Raw genomic sequence first — 23,982 nt, forward strand, 5'->3', positions numbered from 1 at the left:
GGGGACACCCCTGCGTGGCAGGGCACTCCTTGCGCGCATCAGCACTGCGCATGGGCCAGCTCCACACGCGTCAGGGAGGCCTGGGGTTTGAAGCGTGGACCTCCCATGTGGTAGACGGACGCCCTAACCACTGGGCCAAGTCCGTTTCCCCATATTCCCTCTTAAATATTCATCACAGCATGAATTTGGAAGGAGCTACATTCACAGATAATATTCTAAATGGCAGGAGTCAATGTAAATATAGTCAGAGGAGTATTTTAAACCCTAGCTCTGCAGATGTCTCATCTCCAGAAATATCCATCTAGAACAAGGCAAATCCCTGATATTCTGGGGGAGCAATTGCTTCTAGAACAAGGGTCAACAAATTTCTTTCTGTAAAGTTTCAGATTATTAATTTTAGGCTTTGAGGGCTGCACAAATTTGCCGTTGTAGCACATAAGCTGCCATAGATAATATGTAAACAAATGGACATGACTGTACTCTACTAAAACTTTACTTATGGGCACTGAAATTTTTAATTATAATTTAAATTATAATTTTAATAATAATTCATATAATTATAATGTGTGTGAAATATTATTTTTCTTTGCATTGTTTTCAAATACTTAAAATTTAAAAAATATTCTCAGCTGGTACTAAGGAGCCAGCATTGGCCCATGAGGCTACAGTTTGCTGACCCCTGATCAATAAGAAGATAGTTGCAATCCCTTACTCTTATCTAGGTAGGTGTAGGCATGATGAAAGGTCAGAGAAGTGACAATGCCGCCCAACTTGGAGCTGTTGGGAAAGATTTCCTGGAGGTAGTGTCACGGGTACTAAGGGACAAATAAGAATTAGGCAGAGAGAAGAAAGGGGGTGGTGGACCAGAGGGAACAGCAATTGCAAAGGTAAGAGTGTGAGAGTGTGTGGTCCATTCTAGGAACAGCAAAGGAATTACTGTGGAGAAGTGCAGAGGGGCAATGGTGAGTGAAGAGATACTAGGGAGAGAAGGGGCTTCTAAAGGTTGTGCTCAATAGTTTCATTTTATATTGAAAGCCATGGACTGCCTTTGAAAGCTCTTAAACAGGACCCTAATAGTCACCTTTGTATCTGGGTACGTGTTGGGGAGTCATTAAATATTTTGTGAATGAATGAGTGAACGAACTCTTAAATAAATGCTACTTTCCATTCACCATCTAGTTTATGGTTCTGCTTTCTTCCTCCTTTGCTTATTCCCACTTTATTGTCTTACCTTCTTCCTTATTGTATTAGTCAGTCAAAGGGTTGCTGATGCAAAATACCAGAAATTGGTTGGTTTTTATAAAGGGTATTTATTTGGAGCAGGAGCTTACAGATACCAGGCCATAAAGCATAAGTTACTTCCCTCACCAAAGTCTATTTGGAGCAAGATGGCTGCCGACGTCTGCAAGGGTTCAGGCTTCCTGGGTTCATACATTCCTGGGGCTTGCTTTTCTCTGAGTTCAAGGTTCCTTTCTTCCTGGGGCTGACTTCTCTTTCCTCTCTGAGCTTACTTCCCGGTGCTCCTGCTTAAGTCTTCATCATCAAACTCCAACATCAAAACTTCAACATCAGAAACCCTCGACTCTGTTCTTCGTTGTGCCTTTTATCTGTGAGTCCTCCCACCAAGGGGTGGGGACTCAACACCCTAATCGTAACTCAATCACGCCCAGGTATAGATCAGATTACAAGCATAATCCAATATCTATTTTTGGAATTCATAACCATATCAAACTGCTACACTTATCTTTCTATCTTTATTACTGCCTTTTCTCCTTATTTTTCTCTTTCCAAATTTGAAAAAGGAACTGTAACCTGAATAAATTATGTGGGCATGAACTCAATCAATAAACATGAAAAGAAGCAACACTACCAGTAGCAAGAAAGGAAAACAGTGTGCCCAGCTAAAATACTGTCCCAGCTAATGATCGAATAAATAGAAAAACTAAGCAAAGCATTTGCCCCAACTTTCTAACTTTACCTTGGCCTACACCATTCAAACTCCTCAGGCTCCCAAGCAAATCAGAAACATTGCAGCCATCATCCAGATGGAAAAACTTGTTTAGACAAAGAATTGAAAGTATTTAGAAACTTTTGGAAGTGTTACTAAAGGGTAAGTGTGTGTATAACCTTCATTGTAGGGTTTGGACATATAAATATAAATACTGCTTTTGGTGAAGATTGATGTAATTATGAAAAAATGCTTAAAAACTGAAGAAAATGAGTCTCCTTTGGCCTGGTGTCCTAGAATCATGTATATAACAGAGCAATTGCTTTGAGGCTACTGAAAAATTGGAAAGGAGAAATGGTATGGACAGATGTTGCCCTTATACAATTGGCTTAAACAGTGGAAGTAACTGGCTGTTTTTCGGGAAAGTTTTACCTTGCCTGTGAACCTTAAGACTTTTTATTTTCTTTCCAGCAATTTCTTTGACAATCATCTTTTTCTGTTGGGTTCATTTGAGTTCAATTTACCAGTAACCTGTAAACACTTCTATCAACCCGCTCCACAGTTGACGTAAATTTTGCAATTACACAGCCTTTGCTTAATTACTTTTGATGTACAATCCGTAATTTCCATATAACCTATAATTTTCAATAAATAATCTGTACTTTAGTAGATAATTCTTTTCCTCTTAGCCAAATAGATGAACATCATATTCCTTACTTTCTAAAAACAGTTGAAATAGGTCATATGGAAAATTGGATCGATCTTTCCTTTCTATAGAAAATAAATTAAGTTAAAAATATTAGCCCATTGGCCGAATTTTCTTTTAGAGGAATTGAAACACTATTCATGATATTAGAATTAGTGTTTTCTTTCTCCTTGTTGTCATTCCTTTATTTTTCAATGAGTAATACATAACGTACAACTCCTAGATGTAATTATTAATAATATAATTTCGTGTATCTTAAATGGCTCAGCCTGAGAATTTAAGAAAGGGAGCCACATGAAGGAGTGTGGAACCATAACCTTTCAATCTTCTGATTGATTGTGCGTGGAGGCATGAGCTGATATATCTCAGCTAGAGCTGCAAGACCAAGCACAAGCAGAGCATGATGTCAATAGGTATGCTGTACCTGGGGGTCTATACTTCTCCTGGCCATGAACCCCTTTAAGAAGCTAGAGGAAGTCATGGGTATGCTCATCTGAAAACTACATGTTTTTTCCTTTCCAAGCTTGCCAAAGAATTCCAGTAAGTTCGTGAATTCCCTGTGTGTGAATTCCCTGAATTTCTTCCATCCATCGTCTCTGACTAGTCCGTGGACCCCATGTGTTTAGGGTCCACTAAACCTGAGGATACTCTCTCACTGGGCTTGACCACATTTTGAGATGAAGATTTCTGGAAAATAAGATAGACTGGTCACAGAGTTTTGCTCACCTTTTAAGAGTTATTACATACCATGTTATCCAATAATTAAGAGTGCAGGCTCTGCTTGCCACGTTCCACGTCTCTGTGTCTGCTGCAGTTGAGTTCCATTGGATGCTCCTATGTACTCTGGATATTACTCCATTTTACTTTAAGTTTGTTTGGATCTACCTCTACTCCCTAAAATAATTCCTATGACAGTCACAATCAACAAGTCTCTCCTCATTTCACACCTACTAGGATGGCAATAAATCAAGTAGACCGGTAATGACAAGTGTTGACGAGGAAGTGGAGAAATTGGAACCTTCTTACATGGCTGGTTGAAATGTAAAATGGTATAGTCACATTGGAAAACAACCTGACAGTTCCTTTAAAGGTTAAACATGGAGTCTCTACAAGATCCTGCAATTCCACTCCTAGGTGGCAAAATGAAAACGTATGTCCATGCAAAAACCTGTATACAGTTGTTCATAGCAGCATTATTTATAAAGCCAAAAAGTAGAAACAACCTTAATGTCTTTCAACCAACAAATGGATATATAAAATGTGATATAACCATGCAATGGAAAATTATTCAACAATAAAAAGAAAGGTTTCTGTTTGTTATTATTGAAACACTGAAAATGCTCTAATAATAATGGAAGTAATGAAAGCACAGCCATGTGATGATTATACCAAATACCATTGATTTCATACCTTGGATGGATTATTAATTTTATTAATATGTAACAATAAAATTGATTTGTTTAAAAAAAAAGGAAGTAGTGATACATGTTTTAATATAGATGAATCTTAAAATATTACATTAAGTGAAAGAAACCACATATTTCATGATTCCATTTACAGGAAATATTCCAAATAGGCACATCCATAGTAATAGGAAGTATACTAGTGACTGCCTAGAGCTTAAAGTGGGGAGTATTATGGGAAATGGAAAGTGACTGCTAATACGTAACGGGTTTTTTGTTGGGGTAATAAAAATATCTAAAATTGATTGTGGTAATGGTTGTACAACTATGTGAATATGCTAAATGCTATTGAGTTGTACACTTTAAATGGGTGAATTGTATGGTATATGAATTATCTCTCAATAAAGCTGTTACCAAAAGAAAGAGTACAGGCTCCTAATCCAGGCTGCCTGCATTCAAATTGCTGTGAAAGCTCCATGTCCTGAGATGAGGATTTGGGTGCAAGTAGGGTATTTGGGAAGATACACCAGGACACATAGTCAGGAAGTAGGAAAGTGAGATGGGAAAGAGGGAAAGCCAGTAATGAGTGAGTTACTGTTGTGGGCAACGGCTGGGGCCCCTCAGAAAGGGAGTGCAAACCACAACTCAGGATTGTCCTGTCCAGGAATGAGAACACCGGATTGTTTCTACAAGAATTGACTCCCTAGTATTCCCAGGCAGGCTACCCCACGTGCAGCCCAAGCAGCTCCTGCAGCCAGAGAGAGGCAGGCAGGTACTTGAGGTAGGAAGCAAAGTACACGGGAGCTGTACAGCTGACATCCAGAGTGACTGAGCAGACACGGGGAGAGCCTTGACAGTGCCTGCTGACAGCGGTGTTACTTAGCCTCGCTGTACCTCAGTTTCCTCTTCTTTAAAATGAGAAAAATAATAGATACTACTTTTTTAAGGGTTCTGGAAACTAATGAATTAATGTAGCTGAAGTATTTAAGAGAGTTAAGGAGAGTCATTTAACTTTTTTCTTTTTCTAATTATCCCTCATCCTTTCTCTTCTGAATGAATGTCTAACAAAATAAAAAATAACCCATTTATTATAAGTTTCAAAAAGGAATAGAATCAGGAGCAGATGTAGCTCAGTGGTTGAGCACCTGCCTCCCACATACAAGGTACGGGGTTCAATCCCTGGTACCTCCTAAAAATCAAACATATATCTATACAGTTTTTTAAAAAGGAATAGAATCATCACTGAGAACAGTTGTCTTGTTATCAGCTTGAATGGCTGCCTTTGAATTATGCTAATTGCTTTATTAGAACGTTGGATAGATGCCCATCCCCAAGAAGTTCTGTTTTGTTTTGTTTTTTCAGATTTATTTTTTATTTATTTCTCTCCCCTTCCCACCGCTCCTCCCCCCAGTTGTCTGTTCTCTATGTCCATTCGCTGTGTGTTCTTCTGTGTCTGCTTCTGTCCTTAGCAGCAGCACCAGGAATCTGTGTTTCTTTTTGTTGCCTCATCTTGCTGTATCAGCTCTCCGTGTGTGCTTGCCACCCTGGGCAGGCTGCACTTTCTTTCGCTGGGCAGCTCTCCTTACGGGGTGCACACCTTGCGCATGGGGCTCCCCTACACGGGGGACACCCCTGTGTGGCAGGGCACTCCTTGCGTGCATCAGCACTGCGCATGGGCCAGCTCCACACGGGTCAAGGAGGCCTGGGGTTTGAACCGCGGACCTCCCATGTGGTAGATGGATGCCCTATCCACTGGGCCAAGTCCGTTTCCCAGGAAGTTCTATTAATGGAGCGACTCTAGACTCTCTCATTCTTGCTGTCCTACGTTATGGGAACTTTTGGTGGGATCCAGTCCTCTCTTGTTTTTTCCTCTGTGTCTCCTCATATTTTCCCAAAGCTGCATTCTGAGGATAGTAGATCCTGGAAGCTTTCTGTCTAGGTGGCTCTGCAGTCTGAAGCCAGTGTCTATGATCCTGGACTCTTCTGAGTTCTACTTCTGCCAAAGGCATTTACACTCAATATGCTTCATTGCTCATGAATGATTGAAACAACCCAGTTGGTAAATAGCCAGCCGAAAATAGGGTTTAAAAAACCCCAACTGCGTTACTCTAGGCTCAAGCTGTCGTGATTAAAATTTAATTTAAAGATTTGCTCACCCAAGAATATATCTCTGGATTGTTTCAGGCTGTGATTCTTCGATTAACCTGACATTTCAAAAATCCAAAATTGCTGTGGATGAACTCTTCACTTCACTTTGGGATATTGCTGGAGCTCGGAATCTCATGAAACAGTTTAAATCTGTTTATGTTCCTGGAAATCATACCCACCAGGCAAGTACATATGTTTTAAAGTAACTTTCTAATCTGTGTTGTATTTTTAGGATTCAGAATCTACAACTACAAGACAGATTTCAGTTTTAACCTCTCTAAAATAGAGAGTTGTTCTAAAAAAAACTCAAGTTCCCATCCTGTTCAGAGTTCTGGGTTCCAATAAATCTAAACATCTCTCTATTTGTAGCCCAGACTTGATACAATGGGATAAGCACTGGGTTGGAAGCAACCACTGTTTTATACTCATGGCTCTGTCACTGATTCATTTTATGTATATATATATATATGTGTGTGTGTGTGTGTATATATATATATATATATATCCTTAGGCTAGTCCTTTCACTGTATCTGCCAAATAGGGGGCTTGGGAGATTATGGATCTGAGATTCCATAAACATTTTGGACAGCTATAATAATAGTAACAGTACTAGGGTGGCAAGGAAAAAAGTTGGCGACAAAGAAAAAATATTTGTCATTTTAAATTCCCCCTCTGCTTTCTAAGGAGTGTAGCAGAACCTAAGACGGATATTTTAACTATTGAGCAGGAAGATGGGTGCGAGAATGCAAAGACTGAAGGAGCCAGAAAGGGCTTGTAAAATTGCTCTGTAGAAAACAGTGGGTCATGGGGAGGGAAGAATCGTGGAAAGAGCAAAGGGAAGCTTACAGAGTGAAGAAAGACTACAGCCATTGAGACTGGGGACTCTCTGTTGAACAAGACAAAACTAAAGTTCCTGGTAGCCTGAAAGATGAACTTTCAGGGAAGAACAGATGTTTCTGCCAAAAAGGGACATTACGTTTTGCTGTGGGGCAGATGAAGGAATCTTTTCTTCCATCTCCCCCTGAAATCTTCAGTAAAATCCACTCTATTTGGTAAGACTTTTTGGAGGGTTGCATGTGCCACTGATGGGGAATATGACCTAGCAAGGAGTTAGACTTCAAGGTGCTGACACTTTAAGGTGGCGTATAGACAAGAGCTAGTTGTCCGCCGTAGCCTAGCAAAATCTGGGTCCTTCCTCCCTTATATTTGTACAGTAGCTGACATGTCAAGAGCACGTCTCCATTTGGTTTTTCCTCTGATCCTCATGACAAGTAAGCAGCTAGGGAGGTATTATTATTCTGAGATCCAGGAAGGTCCAATTACTTGCCATGGACATAAGCACAAGGTGGCCAGAGCTAAATGCAGTGGTCTTTGCTGCCAACACAAAACCTTCCCCAACTATGCCATGGTTCTCATGAAGGCCCTAGAAATATTGATTGGTGGTGCCGATGGTCATCTGAAATCAGACTTTGGAAATTGGCATGCAACTTAGAAACATACAGATTTCCATCCTTTGTTCAATTTCTGAGAATACCACCACCACAAAATACAGGTAAAATTGCTCAGATAATTTATCATATGTTGTTTTATTATTTTAAGAAATCAGCAATCTTAAATACTGTTGTATGGACTAGTTTCAGAAGACATAATAGAATTGGTGATATAGGATGAAATTTAGACCAAGGAGTGTCAAGAAGCAAGTGGTTGATACAGTTGGCAAAGAGAAAATAAACTGCTGAATTAAAGGAGACTTTTCAGTTTTATGATCATCATGGTGACTGATTTGGCCAACTTCACATAAACATGTATTAGCTATAACTATTTGGCATGGTAAGGACAATGCAAGTTTCCTAGACTGTACATCCCTGCTGCCAACGTTGTCATTTCTCCAGACCTCAGAACCCGGTCATGCAGCCATGGCCTTTGGAAACTGGCCTGCCTTATAGTGTGTCAATTATATCAGCATACTCACAGAAAATCCTAAATGTCAGTAGGTGGTAGAGGCAGGGAAGAGGAGGTATATGTGTGTGTTGAAGGTATGGAATAAAGAATGATAGAAACATATAGTGGAAATGCTATGTAACCATTAACATGAATGGGATAACTAAATGTGCTTTCATAGGTATAACAAATGTCCCACACTAATGCAAGGTATTAACAATAGGGTGGTATATGGGAATCCTGTATTTTATGCATGATTGTTCTATAAACCTACAACTTTACTAATAAAAATTTTAATTTAAAAAAACAAATGGGATTTATCGAAGTGTAATGATCCTATTTGAATCCTTATCTCAGGTCTGCCTCTTGATAAACATACTAAAACAGAGATACATGTTCTATTAGATGGGGGAAAAAACATGTGGTAGATCATTCTATAAAGTATTATAGAAAAAAGCATTATAGCATTTTTGTAAAAAATAAAAGGTGTGTGTTTATATAGTAGATAAATCTTTAAAAATTTAGGAAAATTTCTATTTTGGTTACTTCGTGTGTAGGGGTGGCTATTTGAGATTATTTATGAATCCCAAAAAGAAGAAGATTGTGTTTGTAAACTAATCTATTCGCCTGGGTATGGTACCCTTTGATTACATTAGATTCAGCTGGGGGGCCTTTGATTAGATTACCTGTTAAGGTTGCTTTGAGGGCTTCCTGATTTGACCAAGTCAGTAGGGCTTCACTCACATTGAGTCCCTGCCCCGTTGGTGGGTCTGATATAAATGGACACTCACTCAAGAAGATAAACAGGAAGAGAGAGCTCTGTCACTTTTTATCCTGCCATGTGACAGAAGAAGACTCAAACAGCTAAAGCTCTGGGGAGAGATGAACCATTTTGCCTGATAATTTGCAGCTGACCTTGGGAAGAGAGCCCAGACTGCTACAGGAAGCCCTGAGGAACCTATGCCAGGACAGAAAGGACTCACTTAAGCAGGAAACCTCAAGAAGCTGGGCCCACGGAGGAAAAGGAGAAAGCCGAGAGGGGAAGGCAGAGACCAGAGATGGGTGATCTTCTTGCTTCAACATGTGGCAACTGGCCTTGGTGAGAAAGCAAGCTTGAATTGGACTTTTTACAGCCTTGAACCTGTAAGCTTTTACCACAATATATATGCTTTGTAAAAGCTGACAGATTTCTGGTACTTTGTACTGGCAGCCCTTTGGCTGACTAATACAGGGTGGGAGAGGGTTTAGATGGGCATGGAGGAACTCTGGCTTCTTGCTTTATACTGACATACAGAGAGAAAGAGAGGTTTTTGGTGGGATTACTTGTGTGAAGTTTTTTCAATATTCTCCAAATTTCAAGAAACTCTAAATCATAAATGTAAGCCCTGTGAGGGCAGGGATTTGTATCTGCTTTGTTCACTTTGTATCCCTAGTGCCTGAGATGGTGTGCTTAATAAATAATTGTTGGACACATCTTAAATGCAATACATAAATCTTAACGCAGACAGCAGCATTTGTTAGAAAACAAAAGTGTGTATAAATAGAAAAGTTCAAGTGTCCAGTCTAGAGCAGGAGCCCAGATGTCTGGTTTTGAAGATGGGCCTTAGCTACGCAATTTTCTACCCATCCCTTTGCCCAAATTCATCCTCAGCCCCATGGGTCCAGAAGGGACCTGTGCTTTCTGTCTAGCTCCATGCCATTTTCACACAGAAACTAAACTGAGATGTCCTGGGCAGCCTGACACCCAGGAAAGCACTAGACCCGTCTGGCCGTGGGTTCCTGTTCCAGGCCTGAGCTGCGCCGTGTGTCCAGGCTCTCTGCCCTGGATCTCCACTCCCAGCTTCCTCAGAGCCCCCTGCCCACCTCAGCCTCCCTCCCAGTGCACCTGTCTCCTGTTCCAGGGCACGCAAGCTGATGCGCAGAGCCACTCCTGGTTCCCCTGCTGAAACCTCTTATTTGACCTTCATCCATTACCCTTTTAGGCAAATGTGTCCGTTGTGGTTCAGACATAGAAAGTAGGTACTACTCTAGTAATTTTTTTTAAAAATTCTGTCCAGGCACATTTACTAGTTTTGGGTTTCTTTAAGAGTATCCTTTTTTTTTCCTCCCTCCACCCCATCCCCCACCCCCATTGTCTGCTCTGTGTCCATTCGCTGTGTGTTCTTCTGTGTCGTATTCTCATTAGGCAGCTCCAGTAACTCATCCTGGGACCTTCTGGAGTGGGAGAGAGGCGACCATTCTCTTGCTCCACCTCAGCTCCCTAGTTTGCTGTGTCTCATATTGTCTCTTCTCTGTGTCTCTCTTTGTTGTGTCATCTTGCCGCATCCATGTGGGCGGCACCACGCCTGGGCGGGCTGCACTCCTACGTGGGGCTGCAGTCCTTGTGTGGGGGCCATTCCTTGCACCCCCGTACGGGGTGACACTCCTTGCACATGGCAGCATTCCACATGGGCCAGTTTGCCACACAGGCCAGGAGGCCCTGGGTATCGAACCCTGGACCTCCTATATGGTAGGTGGAAGCTCTGTCAGTTGACCCACATCTGCCTCCCTCTAGTCATTTTTAAGTACATATAAAATCACTGAAAGAGCTCAAGGAGTAGGACCTAGACTGGGCCTCCAAAAATGAGCCCCGGAACATCACCACAGACCTGGCCCTCCAGGGAAGCTGGGACCTCTGCAGGGTCAGGAGAGTGGGAGCTGGGGACAGGGCACCACGAGGCTACCACTGAAGCTTCCGACTAGAAAGACACACCACCAAAGCTGCAGACAGCTTTGCTCAGCTCAGTGCTTACCACCTGCTTTTGTTTGCTAAAAGCTGCTGAAAGCCATACGCCAGAAATGGGTTGGCTTTTACAGGGGGATTTATTAGGTTGGAAGCTGACAGTTTCCAGGCTGAGAAAGATGTGCAATCAAGACATCAGCAGGAGATGCTTTCTATCCAGAGGTGCACACGGAGGCATCTGCTGGTCTCTCCCTTCTTTTCTGGGTTTTGTTGCTTCAGCTTCTGGCTTCCTCTCTCCCAGGTTCCGTTGATTTCAGCTCTTTGCTTCCATGGCTCTCTCTCTGCTCCTGTGACTGTGAGCTTCTGTGGGATTCTCTGTTTCTTTCTCCATATTCATCCCGTTTATAAAGGACTATAGTAAAGGATGAATACCCAGCCTGGGTCACACTTAATGGGATAATCTAATCAAAGGTCTCACCTGCAATAGGTTCACACCCACAGAATGGATTATTTCTAAGGACATGATTTTCTGGGGTCTATAAAAGCCTCAAACTATCACACCACCTGTAGGTAAGAGATGGTGGTGGGGTGGGAGAGGGCAGGATGGAAAGGGAGGATGTATCAATAGAACCTGAACTCTGGGATCCATTAAGGAGAGAGGTTAGTAAAGAGGTTAACAGAACAGATTTTAAGGCCAGAACATCTGGGTATATAGCCCAGCTCTGCCCCTTACTAGCTGTGTGACTCTGGGCAAGTTACTTGATGTCTCTGTGCCTATTTCTTTCCCTGTAAGAGAGGGCTAATAATAGTAGCTCCCTCATAAAGATATCCTAATTATTAGTGAGTTAATATATATAAAACTCTTAGAACAGTACCCAACACATAGAAAGCACTATGTAAGGATTTGCCCTAATAGTAGAAGTAATTTAAGGACAAAATAGGCCTTCTCTTTGTCCTCTTTTGCACTATTTCATTTTTTCTTTTGTTAGGAGATGGCCATGTTGAAAGGGCGTCATTTTAAAGCCTAATGTCCTCTTCCTTGCTGTATGTGGTAAGAGGTTCACTGCTGACAACTGCTTGAAAAGGTTGTATTTGTTGGCAGACTCTGTTCACTGGAAACCTCAGCCCTCTGTTTTGCCTATAAAGCAAGCCTTCTTACCCTTTTGTTTCTTACTGCCAATGTTCTAGTTTAATGGAAGGCTAATCTCCCTCATAAATGCCACAGTGTTTGAAGTGCTGCAGCATCGGGAGGACATTAGGTGGATGTCTCAGGGCAAGGAGTTTTGAGGCCTTTCAGACAAAATATTGTATGGTTCTTGCATGACTTGGTTTGGCAAAAGTCTCAAAGGGCTGTACTATGCTGCAGAAAACTTTCCACAGATGCAGACTGTCTTTTGTGCTCCTGGCATGTTGAATAAGAGCATTGAGAACCAGAAGAGCCCAAGGAGGCTTGATTCATCTTGTGTCTGATGAAATGGAGCTCTCTGAACAGTGCTTTAGGCCCGTCTCTTTGTCAGCACTCCCCAGCCTGGCCACCAGCTGTTCATTCCCAAGGCCTAAGCGCTGGTCCTCCTTCCGATTCTATCTACCTGGCCCCAGACTTGCTAGGGCCCTTTCTGAAAGAAGTAGCATGGGATAAGATGGGGCTAGGGCCAGGCAACTTGGCTTACTTCTAACAGGCTAATTAGCTAATATGGGCTTTGGTTTCCTCATATTAACACTGAAGAGACTGGACTTAAAAGTTTCCATAAATAATCTGATTCTGGACTGAAGGATAGATGGGTGGATGGATGAACAGAAAGACAAACAAACCACTTTTTACTCATCAGAGCAAACTGTTCCTTTTAAGAAGATGAAAGGAGAAAAACTCAGTCATAGTTTCACAAAATAAATAAATAAAAGCAAATAAGCCACAGAGCACTCAAAGCCATGAACCGTTTAGAACAGATGTTCTTCTGTGCCGCCTTGGATTGACGCAAAACAAATTCCTCTGTACAAGCCTACTTCTACTGAGAAGTTGATTGTTTACAGTCAACTTTGCAGAAAAAGGAGAAATGCCTTCAGTAGCAGGACTGAGACCACAGGTGCTCCAGCACCAACCAGCAAAGACAAAGTCAGCAACCCCTGCTGATAAGGATGCTGTGGGCTATCCCAGGCCATTTTAAGGTATACCGAATTCAAGAAGACGTTAGAGGGAAGTGGATGTAGCTCAAGTGTTAGGGCTTCCACCTACCATATGGGAGGGTCTGGGTTCAATCCCTGGGGCCTCCTGTTAAAAAAGAAAAAAGAGAAAGCATGCCCGCATGGCAAGCCTAGTGCCCACACAGTGAGCCGAGTGCCCACGCAGTGAGCCGAGTGCCCACGCAGTGAGCCGAGGGCCCACGCAGTGAGCCGAGTGCCCACGCAGTGAGCCGAGTGCCCACGCAGTGAGCCGAGGGCCCACGCAGTGAGCCGAGTGCCCACGCAGTGAGCCGAGTGCCCATGAGGGTGCCCACGCAGTGAGCCGAGGGCCCACGCAGTGAGCCGAGTGCCCACGCAGTGAGCCGAGTGCCCACGCAGTGAGCCGAGTGCCCATGAGGGTGCCCACGCAGTGAGCCGAGTGCCCACGCAGTGAGCCGAGTGCCCACGCAGTGAGCCGAGTGCCCACGAGGGTGCCCACGCAGTGAGCCGAGGGCCCACGCAGTGAGCCGAGGGCCCACACAGTGAGCCGAGTGCCCACGCAGTGAGCCGAGTGCCCACGCAGTGAGCCGAGTGCCCATGAGGGTGCCCACGCAGTGAGCCGAGTGCCCACGCAGTGAGCCGAGTGCCCACGCAGTGAGCCGAGTGCCCATGAGGGTGCCCACGCAGTGAGCCGAGTGCCCACGCAGTGAGCCGAGTGCCCACGCAGTGAGCCAAGTGCCCACACAGTGAGCCGAGTGCCCATGAGGGTGCCCATGCAGTGAGCCGGTGCCTCCGCAGGTGAGTCACAGAGCAAGATGATGACGCAACAAAAGAGAGACAAAGTGGAGAGTCAAGGTGAAGCGCAGCAGAGGCCAGGAACTGAGGTGGGGCAACTGAGAGGGAACCTCTCTCCACATCAGAGGTCCCCAGGATTGAATCCTGGTGAATCCTAGAGGAGAAAGACGAGAAGACAAAAAGAGAAATAGATACAGAAGATCACACAGCGAATGCACACAGACAGCACAAAACAGGAGGGGAGAGGAAGGGGGAGGAAGGGGGGAGAGGGAGGTAAAAAAATATGTTAGAGCTTAACTAATTTCTCAAAATTATCCCCGACTTATGTGTAATGGAAGGAGCTACTGCTATACTCAAAACCTTTCCTCAAGAATGAGTTCAGGTCAATAAAACTCTGCTAGACCCAGCCACACAGTTTCTCCATCACAAAAGAGTAACCAGGAGCAGAGACAAAAGCATTTTCTTTTTCATATTTTATTTAAATGTGGTATTTTTTTAAAAACCCAGCTCTGGACTGGCCATGTGCCAGCTGGGCCCTGAGCCTCAGCAGAGTTGCAACACCTACTCTCCTGTTCGTTGGACTTACCCATGTCCTCTAACAGGGAGGTGAAGATGGTCAACCACCACACCAGGGAACCAAGAGTGCCTACAACTGCAAGCCGGAGAATCACATCCTTGAACTATGTGGGATCTAAGCCCCCTCTTGATATAGAGGCAGAGTGGATATCACCATCCCAGGGTCCACAGGATGGAGGATAAAATATGGATTAGAGTGGACTTACTGGTATTCTACTATAGAACTATTGTAGCTCTAGCAATTGAAGAAATTATAGCATTGCTGTGGAGAGAGTGGCCACGGTAGTTGCTGAGGGAAGAAGAGATGTGATGTGGGGGCATTTTTGGGACTTGGAGTTGTCCTAAATGATATTGCAGGGACAGATGCAGGTCATTATATATCCTGCCATAGCCCACTGAATGTACTGGGGGAGAGTGTAAGCTACAATGTAAACTATAATCCATGCAGTGCAGCAGTGCTCCAAAATGTATTCACCCAATTCAGTGAAGAATGACTGAAGTGATGCTTACACAAATATGTGATTACACTGAATACCACTGATTATACACTATGGATGAATTTATGCTTTATTAGCATGTACCAATAAAATTGATTTATTATTAAAATGAAAAAAAAATAAAAATAATTCAGTGAATGTGCCACAATGATGAAAGAGATTGTTGGTGTGGAAGGAGTGGGGTGGGTGGGGGGTATATGGGAACTGCTTACATTTTTTAATGTAATATTTTTTGTGATCTATGTATCTTAGGGGAAAAAAGTGCAATTAAATAAAAAATTTTTTTTAAAAACCAGTTTGTTCTAGAATAGGTACTGGCCATTTAAATAGGTACTGGCCATTTAAAGAAGAGAGTTTCTAGTAGAAGAGCAATTTTTGACACCTCTAGTATTTTGTATGTAACCCCTACTAGGAGGTCTCCTGAGTGCCCCCAAACCTTAGACCAGCCTCATGAGACTGTCACACAGGGCCACTTTGTGACTTTCCCAGGCCCTAGGCACTTTGCCTTCATGGGTCCTTCCTTTAGGAAAAAAAAAAAAAATCAATATTCTATTGTAAAATCTGCATTGGTGTAAAGACAAATATATTAATATTGTGTATCAAAACATTATCTTTGACCTAAAAGTCCTCTCTTCCTTCTGATTTTAAAAGAAATTAAAACATTTTCATGGGCCCCTAAACCTGTTTTGGGCACTAGGTGCTGCACTGCCTGTGCCCAATAGGTATGTCATATCCGTGGCCAGAGCCCACAATTGACTCCAGTCTGCTCAGGACAGGATCATGACTTGCCATAAGGAGAGAGCCAGGCATTTCTCTTCACTGGTGCAGTCCTTGTCGCCATTCAGGAAGTAGTCAGTTTGCCCGCTAAGGTGACAAGTCAGGTGGAAGTCTATTTATACATCACATCAGGAGGCCCCCACTGAAAAACCTCGTATCCCATAGAAGCCCATTTCTCTGTAACAACTCCATAGGCATAACTTCCAGGGTTCTTCCAAGGCTCATGCATGTTATAAGAGAGTCATGGTACTCAGAGAAGTCCAAACCTCTGGCTTTCTATCAAGTATTTATAGTTCTCCTAGTCTAATGTATTTTTACCAAGCAGGGGTCATTTTTTATCACAAGCAATCTTGCCCGCCATACAATTTGACATTCTTCTCTTATCAGGTTTCCAGGGAAACAGAGCTAGAAAGTTAACTAAAGGTCAAAATCTCGTGCTGAAGGGAAGAAAGGTTTGTTAATCCTTTGTCCATAGCATGCAACTTGCCAGTTATTAAGGAAATAATTGTATTACTGTTTCAATCCAAACTTAACAGTGTATCTGTGGCAGAGATAATACTATGTATTCCCCAAACCCTCTGTTTCCTTTTCTTCCTGGACATAAAGTTAGAGCATATTTTTCAGATTTCCTTGCATGTAAACATGAGTTTGTGACTGAATTCTGGCCAATGAACTATGGGTAGAAATAACATATCACTTTCAGGACTGGCCCTTAAAATTTCATTGTAAATTCTCCCTCCCTCCCTCCCTCCCTCCCTCCCTCCCTCCCTCTTTCCCTCTCTCCCTCCCTTCCTCTCTCTCTCTCTTCCTCTCTTTCTCTCTCCCTTCCTCTCTTTCTCCCTCCTCTCTCCCCCCACGCCCCTATCATCTGCTGATGAGATGTAAAATCTTTCATCAAGGATTCCAGTACCCCAGGGATCATAGAGTCACTCAATGGCAGAAACCTCTCCTGCCAACCACTACTGAATGTGAGGTAAGAAAGAAAGAAATTACCAGGAGGTAAAGGAAAGTTCTAATTTGTCTGAGCTTTTAAGTACCCTATACCTTTCCCCAAAAAAAGTGAACTTGCAGAGAATGTTTGGAATAATTAAGTCACTAGAATTTACTCGCTTAATGTTAAGGCAAACTGTATGACTAATTCCCTTCTGACCTTTTCTTATATGTGAGAATAACTTTGAGCAGGACACTAGAGGGAAGATATCTGTCCCCGCCTCCATCACGTCCACATGGTCCCTTGCTGAGAAGTGGGTAACTTCTGGTTGAATAGAAAATTCTTTGACAGAGGGTTTTCATCCAAGAAGCTATTGCTAAAGCAGTTTCCTTCAAATCAGGTTCATACTGACATGTGTTGGACTACAATACATAATACAATATGTACATAATACATAATACATGATGCATAATGCATAATACAATGACAGAAAAGAACCCAAGGTTCCCATCATTAAAACCCTAATTGGAAAAAGTAAGTAATGTGTTTGCCAAGAAGTTAGGAGACAAGTATTGCTTGTACTTGAGAAAATCTTTCCCAAACAGTGGTCTTAACATGTATGATTTATTATGTGGTTTTGTGCTTAGCTGTTTTAATGAAGAATTTAGAGGGTGCTTTTTCTATATAATATTTAAGTGGGAAACCCTATCAACTTCCCTTTAAATTAATAATACCCCAATATCTTTTAGGATGCTTTGGGTTACAAGAAAAAAATAGAGAATGATGAAGTTTCAAATGGGCTTAAACAAAAATGGTAATCTATTAGACCATACAACTTAAAAGTACAGAGAAGGGACATCGTCAAGTGGTGAGAGGCCACTGCTGGGGTGATGCCAGCAGAAACAAGAAGTCAGCCTGGAGGAATAAGTTCCTTATCGTTCTTCCTGCCTTCTCCCTCTAGTGCCCTGTATCGGCACTAACAGAGCAAGCTGTCAACACAGAAATGTGGTTTGCAGAGTCTCAGTCCCCGCATCACAGATCTGAATATACAGGGGAAGTTTGAAGCTGACAGATAATAACTTAATAGCTAGCACATCTGTCTATAGAAAATGATATTTCAAAATTGTTGCTATATGGAAAGGTGATCAAAGAGAATGCAGCCCAAAAAGGTAAGAAATGAGTACTATAGAGGGATGCCAGACAGTGGATCAATAAAAGCATTTATGTTATTTCTCTGGATTGTATGATATGTTTATCTGTTACTTTTCTGTATTTTAAATTTTGCTGTCTTAATCTAGATAAATATTCACTTCCATACATTTAAAATTTTTTTCCAATCTTCCCCACTAGTACGCAGTAATCATGAAATCCCAAGAATGAGGAGGTTTCCAAATCTGTGCTCACCCCCCAGGGGAATCCCAGCTCAGTGGGCATTTTTACCTGGGTGCTTCATTCCCCAAAGTTCAGCTGAAAGTGGAGCAAGGGAAAGAGAGAGAGTCCAGTATCATCTTTCCCTAATCCCTTCATGTCTCGGTCTATTCTTCCCAATCCTCCTCCTTCTATCTCCCCAGTCTAAATTGGGACTCTGGAGCCCAAAAACAATCCTATCACACCCAGTGCACTGTGTCTTGCACAGAGGAGGTACTAAGTATAGTTTTGTAGGTTGATTACAGAACCACCTTTTTCCTGTGCCTGGGTGCTTTTTAGGCTCACTGCTATCCCTTCTTGAAGAAGACAGAGCAAAAACCCTTCTTGTTTCTTGTGGGTCAGGGGTATGTTTTCTTAAATATGACAGCCTATGTTCATTTCTCTGTGATTCTTTTTAAAGTTATTTTTATATAACTGGTTTATATATAGGTACATATTGCCTAATAAAATAATTGCCTGGGCTATAATCTCCTAGAAGGAAGGGAGGAATGGCCTTTTATTTCTTTATATTTTGTGCTTTGAATTAGTTAGAATTTCATTTAGTTGCAAGTAACATATATCTAAAAAATAGTGACTCATATTATCATGTAAAGTAGATCCTGATTTAGCCTGTTGGTGTTATGGCAGCTCCACAAGTCTTCTGGGACCAAGATTTTTTCCTAGCTTTTTGCTCCAGCATCTCTAAGGAATAGCCCTGTCATCCAGGACTTCTGGAGCTCCAGGCATCACTCGTTTTCCATATCACTTCCCCATTCTAGGCAGCAAAACAGAAAAAGGGGAGAAAAACATTCCCTTTCCTCTTAAAAAGGACATGTCCTACGAGTCCCACAATGCCCTTCTCCTTACCTCCCATTGCCCAGAACTTAGTTACAAGGCCACGGAGAAATGTAGACTTTTAGCCAGTGAATAATGTTCCCAGCTGAAAAAGGGATTCTGTTACTAAGGAAGAAGTCAATGAATATTGACTTCTTGAAGATAATGCTGATCCGGTAGCAGAGTATTGGCCAAAGGACTTCTCCTTGGGGATCTGGGTCAAAATTTAAGAGATTAAATGTCCAGAAAGGCTGAGATGATACGTGTGCTCTCAAGACAATTTACTAAGGGAAGAGGATTTGTAGAACTCAGAGGCCACTCCATGGCCATTTTTTTTTAAATATACATATATTTATTGGACAATTTTATGATTCCAGAAATATACATGTTGATTTTGGAAAATTTTGGAAGAAGAAGAAAATAAACACCTCCCTACCCCCTAACTTACAGATGACCCTAATTAATATTCTGGAGTGCTTTACCCCAGTCTCTTTCCCATGCATAGTTAATTTCTTAATTTTTAGCAAGTTGAAAGTGATCATTCTTGCTATTTCTACCAGTGTTTTTAAACCAGGTTTTAAAGGGGGAAAAAAAGGAATACAGTGAAAAGACTCGCCCAACCTTGTCCCTTGTCCAGTCACCTGCATCCACCTCCCTTCATCATCCCTGCTAATGTTAGTTTCTGTGTAGCACACCAGTTTATTTTTGCTTATCAGCAAATATTCCGCTGACCCTTTATACAAATGCCAGCCATCTTGCACACGATCCCGTACCTTGCTTTTTCCACTCGCACACTGTTCTGCACCTCGCTTTGTGCTGTCTCAGCACAGAGCTTCTCTTCGCTTTCATAGCATTCCTTCATGCGGATGTACCCCAGTTACTAAACAGTTCCCGACTGACAGGCTCTTGGGTTGTTTCCAATCTTCTGCTATTACAAACAATAAACAGCCTTTTATAGATCTCATTTGCATATATGAGCATATCTATAGAACAAGTGCCTAGAAGTGGAATTGCTAAGTCAAATGCATTTGTAATTTTGAATTATTGCCAAATTGCGCTTTACGTTGATTGTCAAAATTTCATTCCCACCAACAATGTATGAGAATACTTGACGCCCCATGGCCTCATTGAAAGAATATATTTTCATACTTTGGATTCTTGCCAGTCTGATAATTTTTTAAAATCTATCTTCGTATAGCTTTAATTTAAATTTCTCTTATTATGAGTAAAACTGATCCATAGCTTAAAAAAAAAATCCTGTCTTATCAGTGTTCCTATTCAGATCTTTTCCTTTCATGTGCATTTAACCCTGAGATCCCTCGCCTGAGGATCTGTTTGACCAATGAGCATGAAAAGGGTGGAAACCTCAACTGAACAGTTTCTGATTCTCCCTGTGCCTTTCCCCTGAGAAATGTATCAGCTACATTCCAGTGGAATTATTATTTATGATTTCAGCGGTCTATCCTCTGCCTTATTTCTAAAATATTTGAAGTAAGAGAAATGAAATAAAGTGGAAGCAAGAGTAGGAAATGATTGTAAGAAAAACAAGATGAAGCCGAGATGAGGTTCAGTGTCACAAATACCCTTGACACTTGCTAAAGGCAGGTCACAGATTTGGCCAATGCAAAGAGAGCAAAGGAGTTCAAAACGGGATACCTGGCAACAGTGCCCTGTCTGTCCGAAGCTGGCTTTTCTGGGACTATAACAGAGAGCATCCTGAGGGGAATCCTTCCTTCACCCTCCATACTCCAAACTTGGGTGCCACATGGGACGCGAGTGGCAGAGGCAGCAACAAGGAGTGGGGAAAAGGTGGTGCAGCCTTTAGGAAAGGAAGGCAGAGCTTGGTAGTAAGATGAACCAAGAAAAGATCTGGGGAGCGCATGCTCGGATCATGCAGTGATCGAAGAGGCAGCTGCCTCCAAATATAACCTAAGTGTGTGTTGGTTGTTCAGGTCCCAGGGAAAGGAAGGCATTTCACGCTGTTTCACACCATTTATCAACCTGTAGGAGTTACTGTAAACTAACTTCATCCTAATTCACCTGAAATTCTTATAGCATCATGTGGCCTGCTTTCTCTAAGCCCTGACTTCATACAGATTCCTCTTTTTTTTTTTAAAGATTTATTTATTTATTTAATTCCCTCCCCTCCCCTGGTTGTCTGTTTTCTGTGTCTATCTGCTGCATCTTGTTTCTTTGTCCGCTTGTGTTGTCGTCAGCGGCTTGGGAAGTGTGGGCGGCGCCATTCCTGGGCAGGCTGTACTTTTCTTTCGTGCTGGGAGGCTCTCCTTACGGGTGCACTCCTTGTGTGTGGGGCTCCCCTACGCAGGGGACACCCCTGCGTGGCAGGGCACTCCTTGCGCGCATCAGCACTGCGCATGGGCCAGCTCCACACGGGTCAGGGGGCCCGGGGTTTGAACCGCGGACCTCCCATGTGGTAGACGAATGCCCTACCCACTGGGCCAAGTCCGTTTCCCCAGATTCCTCTTTAGTTTCTTTTTCTAGCCAGTTCTTACGCAAAGTTGAACTCTATAAAGGAAAGGAGAGATTGGTTTAGTCTTGGTGACAGCCACATTATACGTAAACATTTGAGTTCCTAGCAGACAGGAACGTGGTTCTAAGAAAGCTGAGAAAAACTGAAGACGGTGCTCCCATCTCTAGTAAATGACTCTGTTTTTTAGTATACTTTATGCATAAAATTGTCTCTTTAAGTCTAGATTGAAAAATTAGTCAAACTGTGATTATAGCTCTGGTTAAAGATAGTTTCTTGTAAAAGGGCAAATGAGAAACAGAAAATAGCACTAGAGCATTGGGGAGAAAATTTACGAAAAAATGTTATATTTGCCTTTTTTTACTCACGATTGCTTCAGTGTCAAAAATAAACTTATTTTGATTCCTTTGATTCAGATAAAGCTGTCCTCTCTCCAGACAAACCAAACAAACCCTTTTACTTACAGCACAATATTTTGTCTTTCCAGGCATCTTATAAGCCATTCTTGAAGCAGATTGTGGAAGAAATATTTAATCCTGAGAGGCCAGATCCTGTTGATATTGAACACATGTCTTCAGGTCTCACTGATCTCCTTAAAACTGGATTTAGCATGTTCATGAAGGTAAAGTAACCATGCAGTGGGGATCTTAAGTATAAAGAACTCTTTACTGGGCACAACATTAACCCAGGCAAGTGCCACACAGATAAAGTTTGGTATCTTGGCTGTTCTAAAATCAAGTGTGTGATCTTTAACTCTTGCTTATAAAGCAGCCCTAGACCTTGCAGTCTTATGCAGCTTCTGCTGACCTGAAGCTCTATGATCTTTTCTGATCAATATTACAGTTTAAGATGCAGGGCCCAAGCCTTCTAGAATAGCACTATCAGAAGCTGAAGCTTTTCTCCTTGTGGCCCACATTTTCACTTAACATGAACCCAAATGCTATTATAGGTATTAATGATGGTCCTTTGCTCTTAATTCTAGAGCTTATTATGTAGGATAATGAGTTACTTTGCTGAACTATATAACTAGTATCACCCCAAAACCCATTTCAAAATGACTTTTGTTTTGGCCAAACAGACTCCTCGGTGATAAGAACTAGAATTTCTCTGGTTAATATTGCAGTGGATCAAAATTGCTGACAGCCTTTGAAGTGGGGAGGAAAAGAGGGTAAAAATACACAAATGTGATCTATTTTTAGCCCACTGTAAAGTTTCTAAATTCAAAAGTCTCTAAACAAGATTTCAGGCTGACCTCTCAGTCCATGCCAGGATTTTCAGTTGTAATAACTCTTGGAAATAACAGAATGTTTTGCCAGTTTCAAAGCGTCTTTGAAATCATGAATTAATCTACATAGAAGATCTGGCCTTTCAGAGTTCAGTAAATGCATATTCCAGGAAAACTGCTTTACTCCTAAAACCAGAGGACAGAAGCCAGACAAGCAGACTCTAAACCAAGCAGTAAATTGGCCGGAACTCACACGCCAGGCCTCCATCCTGCTGTTCCCAGTTAGCATCAACTTCTGTTGCAGCGTTTTCCCTCCATTTTAAAAAAAGTGAAGCAACACAGTTCAGCTTCTCAAAAGTGTTCAGGAGCTCCTGTGGTGAGTGCAGCTAGTTCCAGGGTTGTCCAGTGCATCTCGTCTGAGTAGCCCTTCGGTGGTGACTGGTTGGTATAGAAACTTCCAGGCTGCTCATGATTTCCCACCCTCTCTACTTGAGCCTCCTCTTTCTTTATCCACAAGTTTGGAATTAGCCCTGAAGAGACACTGAAATAATGAGGGTGGATTTTCAGACCCTGGTTAGTAAGGTCCAGGGATGGCCCGATTGTCCTGGTGCCCTTTGCCTGTCGGGGCTGCTGTATTCCATCACGCAACTGGCTCCTGCCCAAGGGGATATGGCCAAGGGAGCAAGTGGAGGCTTGAACTCACCTCTGCTCCGCTCACCGCACTGTGTTTCTAGTTTGCAGAGAGGTGTGGGTAGGTGAAAGGAGGCCCTCGCTTGGATTCTGTCCAATGATGCTTGCTCCAGAGAAAAAACTGTTTCTTATATGTTAGGGAAACACTTGGTTAAGCAGCATTAAATTGTTTCTTTGCTGCTGGGTTTTCACAGCCTTTAATATTTTCCCAGAGGCAAATATAAAATGTCCTGGGAGGACTGTCCACTCAGATTTTCATAAATATTTCATGAAACATGAGATCTCACATTTTAAAATGACCCTTTTTAACATTCCTAAACGTTTTTGTTTTGTTTTACATTTCTTTCTGCAATCAGAGGCATCACTGTCCTAAACTTGGCTTTGCCTGGGAAGATGCTTGGAATCACCCTGAGCCATCCGCATATTTCTGGGTTTCTCTCCACTCAAACACCCCAGAGTTAGGGCTCAGGAAGAAATGCTCCTGCAGCTTGAGATGGGTCTCAGAGAGAGGTTTCCAAGTAATGGATTTAAGAAAAAGGAATTGGTGCTCTCCTAGCAGCTGCCATGATCCATTTCTCAGCCCTCGGCCCCCTGAGCCTTTACTCTCGGTTGCCAGGAGGCACCTCATGTGTCTGTGGGGGATCGAGGGTCACCAGGAGCTGCATGCAAACGTCCCCCATCCTGCCACCCCGAGGGAGAATCATTTTGTGTTGTTTTTGTCCTAGATGGACCAT

The 23,982-nt window shown here is 42.4% G+C and overlaps 1 protein-coding gene across 2 annotated transcripts in view; it reads left to right on the plus strand.

Moving 5' to 3' along the window:
- The window catches only part of SCFD2 (sec1 family domain containing 2), a 502,615-nt gene that overhangs the window by 450,895 nt on the left and 27,738 nt on the right, over positions 1 to 23,982 (plus strand). For both annotated transcript variants that reach the window (XM_004460622.3, XM_023589439.3), the window contains exons 6-7: positions 6,242 to 6,387; positions 21,821 to 21,955. In XM_004460622.3, coding sequence (XP_004460679.1) covers positions 6,242 to 6,387; positions 21,821 to 21,955 — 281 coding nt within the window. The remainder of the gene's footprint in view (positions 1 to 6,241; positions 6,388 to 21,820; positions 21,956 to 23,982) is intronic.

The sequence above is a fragment of the Dasypus novemcinctus genome, chromosome 1 (assembly GCF_030445035.2).
Source record: "Dasypus novemcinctus isolate mDasNov1 chromosome 1, mDasNov1.1.hap2, whole genome shotgun sequence".
NCBI classification, from domain to species: Eukaryota; Metazoa; Chordata; class Mammalia; order Cingulata; family Dasypodidae; genus Dasypus; species Dasypus novemcinctus.